General features: G+C 40.7%; 1 protein-coding gene across 2 annotated transcripts in view; it reads left to right on the top strand.

The window, feature by feature from the left end:
- smarca2 (SWI/SNF related, matrix associated, actin dependent regulator of chromatin, subfamily a, member 2) overlaps window positions 1–13,707 on the top strand; it is an 89,277-nt gene that overhangs the window by 15,301 nt on the left and 60,269 nt on the right. For both annotated transcript variants that reach the window (XM_063018183.1, XM_063018184.1), the window contains exons 4-12: window positions 1,107–1,442; window positions 2,111–2,209; window positions 3,009–3,291; window positions 4,053–4,179; window positions 6,382–6,555; window positions 10,872–11,045; window positions 11,138–11,308; window positions 11,852–11,902; window positions 12,030–12,160. In XM_063018183.1, the coding sequence (XP_062874253.1) occupies window positions 1,107–1,442; window positions 2,111–2,209; window positions 3,009–3,291; window positions 4,053–4,179; window positions 6,382–6,555; window positions 10,872–11,045; window positions 11,138–11,308; window positions 11,852–11,902; window positions 12,030–12,160 (1,546 nt within the window). The remainder of the gene's footprint in view (window positions 1–1,106; window positions 1,443–2,110; window positions 2,210–3,008; window positions 3,292–4,052; window positions 4,180–6,381; window positions 6,556–10,871; window positions 11,046–11,137; window positions 11,309–11,851; window positions 11,903–12,029; window positions 12,161–13,707) is intronic.

Raw genomic sequence — 13,707 nt, 5'->3', positions numbered from 1 at the left:
TGTATCTTTTACACAGAAACGCTTGCGGTGCACTCACTGTGTATTTTGATTACCTGTATTATAATATTTCATGGTCTTTTAGTTATTTTTATATTTTACTTAACAAAAATATTGTCGTTATTGTTTTTACTTTCGCTATCGCGGCACTTTACCGTTAGCATTAGCCACTTGCTACTAGAGGGTCGGCTCACCTAGTCACTGTCCGGGATGTTACGGGTCTTTGGCTGCGTGTGGTGGTGGAGGTGTGGGAATAAAGGCACACGACAAGGAAGAGTCACTTTAACTGTTTAGTCAGAACTTCAGTGAGCGTTACAGCACTTTAGAGCACCCGAACTTCAGTTCTGGGGCCATCCGACGAGTCTCATATACAAAACTAACTGTGCAGAACGTCCAAACGCACATATAAACCTGGTGCTGCATTCTGATTGGCTGAGCTGAATGTCGCTCACATATCGCCGCTACAATATTGTCCCGCCCCTCACTATCTCTGATTGGTTTAGACCATGATATTGGCCTGATGTGTGTGTGTTGTTGAACCTGAGACTTTTCAGAGTCGCGGAGACAGATTTTTTTTAGTCACACCATTGAAAAATTAGGTCGCATGTGCGACCAAATTGGTCGCACTCTAGAGCCCTGGTTGGGCGTCTATACATAGACTTGATGCGCTATGTTTGGTGGGGTAGGGGAGGGTGTGCCACTGGTCTCACCAAAAAAATAATGTTCAGATTCTTGATATTATACCAACAACAAACCATTAATATTTATTTACTAGTGCACACAGTATTTTTATTGAGCCTCTACCAAACAGTTGAGATGATGGATAATTATTCAGCTTCTAGCTTTAGGTTGACATTTATTTTTCATAAAACCACAGTGTCATCTACCCTCATCAGGATAAAGCTGTTGCAGTACATGAAATGAAATTAGTTGATGCTTATAAATAAATACAAATACATATTTTATATTTAATAATTACAGAGAACACACCATTTGACAATGTAGCTCAGCAGTTTAGTTTTTTGACTAGTGACCAAAAGATTATTTTCTGTTATGTTAATAAAAAACTGACATGACCAAAATCCTTAGCAGACATGCTTGTTTTCTAGGTTACATGTCACCGCATCCTTCTCCAATGGGACCTGTTCCTGAACACGTTTCCAGCCCCATGTCAGGAAGTGGTCCAACCCCACCCCAGATGTCCCAGGCTCAGACAAGTCCCATGATGTCGATGGATCCTCAGGCGATGGGGCAACAGGGTCGTGGTCACTCTGCCTTTAGCCCAATCCAGCTACAGCAGCTCCGTGCTCAGATCCTTGCATACAAGATCCTGGGACGTGGACAGCCTCTTCCAGAGAACCTGCAGCTGGCTGTCCAGGGCAAGAGAAGCCTTCCTACGATGCAGCAGCAGCCTGTTAACACCGGCCCTTACAGCAGGCCTGCAGGTGTGTTCTGGGGTTTGAGGTATAGGATAAGGGGACAATGAAGTGCAGTAGAGAATAAAGCTGCTTGTTAAGACAAATATATTTTTAAGTGTTTATTGTTTTTGACATGACTATTTAAGTCTAATAAGCTGTAGCTAATTAACTGCTAGTGTGAATGTCGGTTCCAATCCCAATATCAGAATTCTCTAAATATACTCTATATATATATATATATATATATATATATATATATATATATATATATATATATATATATATATATATATATATATATATATATATATAGTCCAATACTAATCTTATACTAACATTCCCAGAGTAACAAGTAAACTCCAAACAAATTATACACAACGTCATTTAACCATTACAGATGATTTGTGTCTTGTGTTCGTGTCTTTTTTTGTTTTGTCAGTCAACAGCATAACAGCAAGTCCGATCTGTTGATTGGATCATAAAATTTGATCATTAATGCATGAAGCTTGTGTTTGTGTCATTGACCACTGCACCACCCTTGATTACCTAATATTCGTAACCCCACAGTAAAAAATCTAACAATTAATTATGGCTTAATTACTGTGCTGCCTACAGGATTTTCAGTGCCTTATATTTCTGTGTGCATTTTTTCTTTGATTTGTCATCTACACTAGCATGTTTGTTTGTTTTTACAGGTATGTCGATGCCCCATGGAAGTCCTACAGCTGGCCCATGTCCCACACCCACCATGCAGATACACGCTCCAAGCTCAGCGCCGAAACCATGGGCAGAGGGTAGGTCAGGAGTTCAACCTCAGTAGCTGTTGAATTGAACTAAGCTATGTGTATTTTTCTTTACATTACAATTCTTTCACTGTATTTTAGAAGGCTCTCAACCCAATATTCTAAGCACACAAATACATGCTTAGAAATACAGAATACCAGGCTAGGAATATAGTCCTTCTCCTTAAAAAGATCATGGAAATTTCTACCCCGGATATATAACACAGTATTTTAGACTATCGGTAGACATACAGAAATTGCAAATTAGCTTGACTTTAAAGTAACAGAATTACAATTATAAACACTGTTGCATGGGTAAGCTCTATCTGTTTGCTTGTTTTGGTTGGCTTACAAGAACCTCTAACAAATTAGTGCTTTATTATTGGAAATATTATTTAAAAAGCCAATACACAAAGATCTATATGTGTTGGACACCTGAACAATATAAAAAAGAAATACAGTGTAATGAGTCATTTGTAGTCATTTGCCTGTATTTGTAACCGTTTTTGTCTGTTACAAGGTGTTGAGTATAGTAAGGAATACATATAGGTACAAATAACTGTAGAAAAATTATGTGCAGATTTTCTCCTACGTTCTTTTGGAGCATGTTCAACTGAAGTCAGCTACATTTTTTTGCTTTCTCAATATCCAGACTTAATCGGCATTAAACTTAACGGAATGTTCTGAAATGCAGACTGTTTAGTAGATCTGTAACATCTTTATCTCTGAAGACACTGGATTTATTTGTGGACTTTTTTACCAGACATTTACCAGACTGTCTCTTTAACATCGTCTCTAACTCTGATTGCAGGTCAAGGTGGTGAGGTTCCCAGCGGTACCCAGAAGCTCCCTGTACCAGCCCCTAGTGGCAGGCCTTCCCCTGCTCCTGTTCAGGCTCCCACTGCAGCCCAGGCCATCCCAAGTACCTCTCTAACATTGCAGTCATTGCCTCAACCCCAACAGTCTCAGCAACAGCAGGGCCCCGGGCAGCCTTCACTTATTTTTCAGATGCAGCAAAAACAAAACCGCATAACACCGATCCAGAAACCGCAAGGTCTGGACCCAGTGGAGCTTCTACAGGAACGAGAGTACAGGTACAGAGTAGAAACACTTGCTTCAGTTTGAATGGATTTATAAGTGTATATCGGTTTCACATAATCACATCTTTTTGTGAGCTTGGTTTACCTATTTTGGCAATCGTTACCATTAAAGTAGCCATTAAAGTATTGCATTATACAGACTGGACTATTGGGGGCTAGTGGGTGGCAGTTGGTGTAACAGCAGCTAACTCTTGTTGGTTTACTGCCAGCCACTAGAGTAAAAAAGGGAAACAATGGTGTGTATATAATTAAATACTTTTTAAAAGACCTAAGCCTAAGAAGATGCACACTACCACTCCATAATACTTTGTGTGCCTTAGACAACCTTATTGTAACACATGGTTTATGTGAAAAAAGTGTTTGGCTATTTACTTTAACCTTTACAGTTCATTGCCTGATCCCAGCTTGGACATGAGATTTGGAGGAAAAGCTTTGGAGCTGATGTACACTATAGTCTGGCGTGACAGCAGAACACCACACAGCAGCTTGTGACAGACAAAACAGCAGCTGGTGCAAACAGAATTGCTATAAATATCAGCAGTAAATAAGCCGTCTTTCTGTTCAGATGTTTAAAGTACTTTGATATTTCAACTTTTCCAGTCTATTCAAGCATAGAACTTTTTCTATGGTATCTGGGTGACATTTTTTAAACATGCATAAAAAGTTGGAAAGAAAATAATACACCAGGATGTAGTGTGTGGAATTATTTTGTATGTATATTAAATGTCATCATATTTCTGTTTGTTTTTCAAAAGGTTGCAAGCCAGGGTCGCTCATAGAATTCAAGAGCTGGAGAATTTGCCTGGTTCTTTACCTCATGATCTAAGAACCAAAGCAACAGTGGAACTGAAAGCTTTGAGATTACTTAACTTTCAGCGCCAGGTAAAGATTGTTTACAGAGTGATGTACAGTACAATGTTGTTTTCTGTTCTTTTTTCAAATCACAATTGTGAATCCACTACTGCGTGCATAACCCTCAATCTGATCAAGGAGAGCCCTCTTCAACATGTGTTCAAGGAGAACCACACTAAGCTCTATGTGAAGCCCGCCGCCCTCGCCCCATCCCTTTGCACAGGCACACTGACCAGTCCTAGCGATTGCATATCACATTATGAGTGGCAAGAGATCCCATCTAACCCTCTTTGTGTGCATGCCCGGCCAGGTTGGTGGCTCTGCTGAGATAGGAATTTATGCGTTTAAACACTGCGAAGTAGTGTGGTAGCGTGTAAGACTGCTGTGCCACTCTCCGATAGTTTGACCAGATTGTGTTACTGATGTAGAGAGAGCCTACAACATCATGCTAGAGTTAGGCTGCATTCACATGATACATGGCAAAACCACTATCTGCTGGCTGTGCCATTGTTTCCTCAGGAGTGTCAATACTATCAGTCAGTATTGTGTATCTTTTTTAAGCTTGCTGCTCAGTGGTAATCTTGCTGGAAGCAGCAGGAAGGGATTTTAACTATGTTTCTCTGAAATGTGTAAACACTGCTGTAAGCAGCAATATGTTCCCTACCTCGTGGTGAATGAAGCGCTAAATGCTTATTATGTGAAAGCTGCTTTAGGTCTGCTTTTATATTGTTGCAGAATAAAACAATCATGTCAGGAACTTTACTTTGTTAATTTATTATGTTTTAAACGACAATAAATGCTAAACTAAACATAGTAAGATAAGAGAAGACTTTATTGATCTCCTTAGGGAAATTAACTTGTTACAGCAGTATGAAGACAGGAAAAAATATCTAAGAAATAATATATACATTAGAAATATGCAAAATATATTAGGTTATTGCACTAAATAATTTACATATTGCACTTGTTATTACACCATGAACATGTAAGATTAGGTATGAGTAAGATTATTATATATTATTTATTGTTGTAAGCCCTGATGGCTGCTGGAATGAAGGACCTGCGGTAGCGCTCCTTCTTACACAGGGGGTGGAGGAGTCTAGTACTGAAGGAGCTTGTTAGGTCTCCTACAGACTCATGTAGTGGATGTGTGGTGATGTCCAGGATGGATGACAGCTTGGCTATCATCCTCCTTTCTCCCACCTCCTCTACAGGTTCGAGAGGACAGTTCAAGACAGAGCTTGCTTTCTTGATAAGCTTGTTCAGTCTTTTTCTGTCTCTCTCCGATATTGCACCACCCCAGCACACCACTCCATAAAAGATGGCTGATGCTACCACAGTGTCATAGAAGGATCTTAGCAGTGGTCGGCACACTCCAAAAGACCTCAGTCTCCTCAGTAGGTGGAGGCGACTTTGGCCCTTTTTATACAGGGCATCCGAGTTGCTAGACCAGTCTAGTTTGTTATTGAGGTGAACACCCAGGTATGTGTACTCTTTCACCATCTCACCAGTTCTTTAGTTTTACTGTTGTTAATGTGAAGCACATTCAGTTCACGCCAGGAAACAAAGTCCTTGATGATACTCCTGTATTCCGGTTCGTTCCCGTCAGATAAACATCCAACAATGGCTGTGTCATCCGAAAACTTTTGCAGGAAACAGTCTTGTGTGTTATCTCTAAAGTCTGAGGTGTATACTGAAAAGAGAAATGGAAAGAGGAGAGTCCCTTGTGGTGCCCCTGTACTGCTAACCACTACGTTGGACACACAGTCCTGAAGCCTCACGTACTGTGGTCTGTTGGAGAGGTAGTCAATCCAAAAAAAAAAAAAAAAAGGTAGTAATTAGATCACTCATTAATGTTTATTATAAAATATATAAAAGCCAAATTGTATGTCAAATATGTTCTTAATATGTTCTTCTAATTGCAATGAGGACTTGTTAGTAGGTTTTGAAGTTGCACTAGGTTGTGTAATGTATACAACATTGTAATGTGCAGGAAGGTCATTAAAACATTATGCTTTTATATGAACTTTCATATGATCTCCACTGGGAGTACTTTCGCATTTCCCCTAACCACAAAATCATAGAGCTCCACTTACTGTGACTAAATAAAGTTTGAAACTGTGGAATAACTGTCAAAAGAAGTCTGAATGTAAAATTATTACAGACCTGCTACTGAAAATCTGAAAGAACTCGAAACATTGATGCACAGCACTATCTCTGTGTGTATTTTAGTTACGCCAGGATGTGGTAGCATGTATGCGCAGAGACACCAGTTTGGAGACTGCGCTGAACTCCAAGGCCTATAAGCGCAGTAAGAGGCAGACACTGAGAGAGGCTCGCATGACTGAGAAACTGGAGAAACAGCAGAAGATCGAGCAGGAGAGAAAGCGCAGACAGAAACATCAGGTAACCTGAAACTTTTTTTTAAATTAAAAACCTTTATAAAAATACATGGGGCTATTATTGTTGTTTTATTTATATTTTTTGTTTCAGATTTTCATTTTATTTTATCAACCACTTTATCTTGGTCAGGGTTGCAGTGGGTCCATTGCAGGATCAGCCCCCCAAAACCCAGACATGTCTTAATCATGTCTGTATAGATGTCTCGCTAGCAGATATCACCACTAACAGGCATACCGCTGGGATCCGGGGTTCAAATACAATAATGCAATTTAACCCCAATTGCAAATTAAACTTTCAGATGTTTGCAATAGACCAATCCAACAAGAATCCAACAAAAATCCATTTCAGTAGCATAACACATCTTATATAAAGAAAGAGGTTTCTCCAAATTCAACACAAAATGGCACTTTAAATGATGACTGCAGTATCAGACCCACTGAATAGAATTCCTCTTAAGGACAAATCAGGTGTTGCCTCAAGCAAATCTGATGCAACTAATCAGGGGATTTATTCATTTCATCAGGTGCGTCTGAGATAAAACGCATCAAATACCCGGGCTGATTAGGGGTTTGCTGACTGTGACATTTGATTGCATGTTAGAAATAAGAGAGTTATTCAATAAGAGTTAATTGCACAATCAAGGAAAAGGATCCAAAAATATCAAAAGCACTGAATGTTTCTAGAGATACAATTGAAATAATAGAATAGTCAGGTGGTCAAAAAGCCTCAAGTGTCTGCAAAAGACCTGCAGCAAGATCTGATGGTAATAGGCACTGTGGTTTCAGTTTGCACAGTAAGGCGCCTTATAAATGATAAAGATGTACACCTCTACAGACCCAAAAGCAGAAGAAAAGTCAGCACCAGTATGCTTAAACCCATATACAGTGCCTTGCAAAAGTATTCAGCCCCCTTGAACTTTTCAACCTTTTGCCACATTTCAGGCTTCAAACATAACGATATGAAATTGTAATTTTTTGTGAAGAATCAACAACAAGTGGGACACAATCGTGAAGTGGAACGAAATTTATTGGATATTTTAAACTTTTTTTAGACATAAAAAACTAAAAAGTGGGGCGTGCAATATTATTCAGCCCCTTTACTTTCAGTGCAGCAAACTCACTCCAGAAGTTCAGTGAGGATCTCTGAATGATCCAATGTTGACCTAAATGACTGATGGTGATAAATAGAATCCACCTGTGTGTAATCAAGTGTCCGTATAAATGCACCTGCTCTGTGACAGTCTCAGAGTTCTGTTTAAAGCGCAGAGAGCATCATGAAGACCAAGAAACACCCCAGGCAGGTCCGAGATACTGTTGTGGAGAAGTTTAAAGCCGGATTTGGATACAAAAAGATTTCCCAAGCTTTAAACATCTCAAGGAGCACTGTGCAAGCGATCATATTGAAATGGAAGGAGTATCAGACCACTGCAAATCTACCAAGACCCGGCCGTCCCTCTAAACTTTCAGCTCAAACAAGGAGAAGACTGATCAGAGATGCAGCCAAGAGGCCCATGATCACTCTGAATGAACTGCAGAGATCTACAGCTGAGGTGGGAGACTCTGTCCATAGGACACAATCAGTCGTACACTGCACAAATCTGGCCTTTATGGAAGAGTGGCAAGAAGAAAGCCATTTCTCAAAGATATCTATAAAAAGTCACCTGGGAGACACACCAAACATGTGGAAGAAGGTGCTCTGGTCAGATGAAACCAAAATCGAACTTTTTGGCCACAATGCAAAACGTTATGTTTGGCGTAAAAGCAACACAGCTCATCACCCTGAACACACCATCCCCACTGTCAAACATGGTGGTGGCAGCATCATGGTTTGGGCCTGCTTTTCTTCAGCAGGGACAGGGAAGATGGTTAAAATTGATGGGAAGATGGATGGAGCCAAATACAGGACCATTCTGGAAGAAAACCTGTTGCAGTCTGCAAAAGACCTGAGACTGGGACGGAGATTTATCTTCCAACAAGACAATGATCCAAAACATAAAGCAAAATCTACAATGGAATGGTTCACAAATAAACGTATCCAGGTGTTAGAATGGCCAAGTCAAAGTCCAGACCTGAATCCCATCGAGAATCTGTGGAAAGAGCTGAAAACTGCTGTTCACAAACGCTCTCCATCCAACCTCACTGAGCTCGAGCTGTTTTGCAAGGAAGAATGGGCAAAAATTTCAGTATCTCGATGTGCAAAACTAATAGAGACATACCCCAAGCGACTTGCAGCTGTAATCGCAGCAAAAGGTGGCGCTACAAAGTATTAACGCAAGGGGGCTGAATAATATTGCACGCCCCACTTTTCAGTTTTTTATTTCTAAAAAAAGTTTAAAATATCCAATAAATTTCGTTCCACTTCACGATTGTGTCCCACTTGTTGTTGATTCTTCACAAAAAATTACAATTTCATATCGTTATGTTTGAAGCCTGAAATGTGGCAAAAGGTTGAAAAGTTCAAGGGGGCTGAATACTTTTGCAAGGCACTGTACATAAGCCACAGAAGTTTTGGTATTCTGTTCTGTGGCGCAATTAAACAAAATTGGAACTTTTTAGGCCTGTGGATCAGGCCTAAACTTATGTTTTAAAGGAGGAAGAATGAAGCATACGCTGAAAAACGCACACTACCCACAGTAAAGCATGGTGGTAGCTCAGTGATGCTCTGGGGCTGCAAACTCAAGAGTATTTGTGAAGTGGAGGCCATAGCCCATGAGGAATGGGCTAAGATTCCTCAGAAACGCTGCTAGAAGCAGGTATCTGCAGCAGGTTCTAGGGGGTTGGCCGAGGCCTTGTAATGAATTGGCATCCTCTCTGGGATGTTTTACTGCATTGATTCAGTAAAGAAATACATGTTTTCTACAGACAATATGTGTAATTTATTTAAAATTCTCACAAACCCCATTATTAGGACCACTTATTAGGACCATATATATCATTTATTTTTGTTAACCAACCGGTCAACTTAGCATAACAGACTTGAAAACAAAATAAGTGGTATGTTTTTGCCATAGCAAAACAAAAGACAAGTTCTTTAGATGACCTCTAGGTGGTAGTAGTGTACCAAAATAGGGCATGTGTCGGGTTTCTTTTTTGTTTCTGTTTATTGTTTGTGCTTTTGCAAATGGGTCACACATCTGACACGCTGGTGCAAGCCATTTGCCTGAGGGTAAAGAGGTAAAGAACTCAGTTAATAAGTAATAAAAATATAGTTTAATGCAAAGCTCTGGACAACCGTGGTAGCTGGTTAGGGCACTGGGTTATCTGTCTGAAACTTGTGGGTTCATATCCAGGTTCTGCCAAGCAGCCATTGTTGGGCCCTTAATAAATGTTATAAATGTGTGTGTGTCGTATAAATGCACAGTCCGCATGCCTGCACTGCCGCCATCCAGTCCCATTTTTCTGCTGCTGTTAATTTTAATTTACAGTGACTTCGGATTAGTGTACTAGCAATAAGTGCCCAGTTTTTCTTTGTGTAAATGCATGGTGGACAACCACGGTTAATCAAAATGAGCATTAGCATGCAAATTTTTGGGGCACAGCTTAATGAACTACCACTCACAGTGGCCTGCTTGGCACACAGTTGCGTGAGTAATATGTCTGCTCAGCAGCAGCTGGTGCAGTGGAGCAGTTCTGACTCATAACACAATGAATTGATTGCTCTGAAATTAAATTCTAAAAACAAAAGTTGCAGTGGTTAAAGTGAAGAGTATTATAGGCTGTTTAAAGTTTAGATATGGCATCGTTTTGCATGTGTGAAATGCTGTTTTTAGCCGAATAAGCAGTTTTAAATTGAATTGACAGTAAAAAATCTCAGTTTTCTTTAGCAAAACACTACAGAGTACCGGGTACCAAGTCAATCAATTAAGCTGATGTCGAAGATGGCACGCATGCAGCTTTGCAGAGCCTCAGCATATCTGGAGGTTGCCAGAAATATAAACAGCTGTACAGTTTGGCAGACCTGATCTATAACACTAATAAGCAGAATGCTGTCCTAAAGACTATGACTGATTATTTGAGAAGAAATGTTAATTAAGATTAAATGTCCCAACTTTTCCAGATATGGGGTTTGTAAAATAGAAAAGTGAAATCAAATTTAAAAATTGCATGTTAAGTAAAACCTGTTCATCCTAATTATAGTCACTGACAGTCAGTGATTGGGTATTGTGGTAGTATAAGATTGTTCAAGGATAAGCAAATCATTCTAAAGTGAAAAACTTGGTGTGAGTCTGAGCTGAAGAGCTGAAGGCTTTGCTGACTGTTAAGCTAAACACCATCCACTGTTTTCTCAAAAAAAATGCTTGTCATTGTTCTTTTACCCAGGAATACCTTAACAGCATTCTCCAACATGCTAAGGACTTCAAGGAATACCACAGATCTATCTCTGGAAAGATTCAGAAACTGTCCAAGGCAGTGGCCACCTGGCATACCAACACGGAGAGGGAGCAGAAGAAGGAAACTGAGAGAATTGAGAAAGAGAGAATGAGGAGACTGATGGTTTGTTGGTTTAAAACATTCACACAGAACTAAAAATTAAAGATAAATTAAAGAACATTTGAATTCTCACTAGACATGTGTGTCTGCTTTAGGCTGAGGATGAGGAGGGCTACAGAAAGCTGATTGACCAGAAGAAGGATAAGCGTCTAGCCTACCTGCTTCAGCAGACTGATGAGTATGTGGCCAACCTCACTACCTTAGTGTACGAGCACAAGGCTGCCCAGGCAGCCAAAGAGAAAAAGAAAAAGAGAAAGAAGAAAAAGGTGAGTGCCCAAAGTATTTAAGTATAGAGATGTTTTGGTAAGAGGGAGAGTAGAAGGGCGGCATGAAGCATTCCCTAAATTAAGGGGAATAGGATTTTGCTTTGCTATAGACTCACAGCTGTGATACCTCGATTTATTTCAGAAAAATCTATTAGCCTTTTTTTTATCGTGAGCAGATCCGCTTCCGCAATTTCACAGATAGGATCAGCCAACCAACTCCTTTTGTTATCACCTTTTTTTATTAGTTAGGGTCGAGGGAAAAACATAGGGTGGGTGGTTGAGACCGGTTAACAGTTTATACAGTATGTCAAGGGCCTTACAGGTGTTTGTGCAGGCTGCCTAAGAGTGATTTGTGTGACAGCCATCGTCCTTCTCAAACACATCGTAACTTTATACTAATACACTTGAACGCTGACGCTCTTGGTAGTCGACTGCCTGCTCATCCTGTCATTGTGGTTTCTTCATCACAGTTTAATCCGTGTGTGTAGAAGCTACTGCTTTTGTTGTTGGATTAAATAACTCCCTTTCTGTGGAAACTCTTAGAAGGAGGATGGAGAAAATGAGGGGATTGCTGCAATTGGACCTGATGGCGAGGTAAGTTGCTAAAAAAAGAGTACAGATATGGTACTGACGGCATGCAAAACAAGACCACCCAACAACAGCTTTTTTTCAGCAGCATAATAAGTATTGCGTTTGTTATTGTTTGTATTATTTCATGCAGCCTATCGATGAAAGCAGTCAGATGAGTGAACTTCCAGTCAAAGTCATTCAGACAGAGACCGGGAAAGTGCTACAGGGCACAGATGCCCCCAAGTCCAGCCAGCTGGAGGCCTGGCTTGAAATGAACCCTGGGTGAGATTCTTTTTTCCTCACTATGTGGTTTATATTATTTTCTTTTATTTATTTATGGTTTTATTTATTTTTCTGTGCATGTTGCATCTGAGACTAAGTAACCGCAAAGTACCCCAACATCAAAATTCGTAAAAAGGTCAAGAAAGCGTTTTTTATGTTTGCTGTATTTACTACACTCACTCCGACCAGAAGGGGTATGGTGAGGGGGTTAGGAGCAGCATACTAGCATGAGCCTTCCCTGAGTTGCATCGGTTGGCCTTTTTTTTATTCCAGACAGGGGTGGATTTCAGAAAGCTTTAATAAACAAAGAGGAATGTGCTATGCTTTTTGTATTTTTCTGTATTCCTGCTGCATGTGCCAGCTTCTTCACCAATACAGTCGGTACAGTGGGACAGTACCTGCCAGTTGCTGCAGCAGACATGACTTGCAGTCTAATCTTTTTGTTCTCAGACATGGCTAATTGTGTCCATAAAACACCTGACCAGGCCACTGGGACCATTGAGACTAAAACACTGGTGTGTTTTGTAATGTGCTAGCTTAGTAGTTGGTTGTCATGGTGATGGTGGACGCTGGCGCATTTGGCTGCCGCTGCCGTTGCCGTATTTTGTCGTATTTTATTGTTTTATTATCGTTTTTCGTTTTCATCTTTTTACACACCCTGTGGCTCTATTTCTTTTTATGTCACTTTTGATACTTTCATTTGTTCTTTGATACTTTTGTTCTTTCTGCTGTGCATTGCGTGACGTCTGCGGCTGGTGGTGAACGGTGGATGAGTTTGTTCCTTGGATCGGCACAATGTTGAACTATTCCGTTGACCAGCTGATGAAGTTCAACAATTGCACTACTCCATCGTGCGTTCTGGTCATCAAACAGCTTGGACTCTTTCGCCGGCCTCGTTATATTCACAGGGGCTCACGGAGAAAGCTTGTTTATTTTCGAAACGGTAACGCTATTCCGTCCTTCTGGTCAGCCGTGCGCACTGTCGCTCAGCAAACACGTCATCAGAGCACTGCTGCCTTGCACACTAGTAGCGGCGGCGTCTCCATGACAACGCTGTCCACGGAGTGGGATGGGAAACGCGGAGTGAATTCTGCACATGATCTTGTCCGCAATTACTCATTGAATTTCAGACCTATTCATCTCAGGTGTGTTCAGCCTGACACATCGGCGCTCAGCTGGCCTGTCCGGGTACGCCCACTTCGCCGTAGAAGAGAGGGAGCGGTACAGTCAGACTCACTTCAATGCATCCCTTCAGTGAAGCCTGCTTTCAGAGCCAGAGGTGTGATAGGCAGTAATTTGCAGAAAATATACTGTGCGTCTCCGTCGGAACTGGAGTATCGCTCTATTGTACAGATGGCACTTATAAATGCCCGTTCAATTTCAAACAAAACTTTTATGCTGAATGATTTTATTTCTTCTAAGGATCTTGATTTTATGTTTATAGTAGAGACGTGGATGAAGCCTGGTGAGAGCTGTCAACTCTCCGAACTGTGCCCACCAGATTATAGATGCTTTAATTGCCCAAGATTAACTGGGCGTGGGGGTGG

Source organism: Trichomycterus rosablanca, chromosome 21 (genome assembly GCF_030014385.1).
Source record: "Trichomycterus rosablanca isolate fTriRos1 chromosome 21, fTriRos1.hap1, whole genome shotgun sequence".
Classification (NCBI taxonomy): domain Eukaryota; kingdom Metazoa; phylum Chordata; class Actinopteri; order Siluriformes; family Trichomycteridae; genus Trichomycterus; species Trichomycterus rosablanca.
The sequence above is the reverse complement of the archived record's forward strand: the minus strand, read 5'-3'. Positions and strand labels throughout refer to the sequence as shown.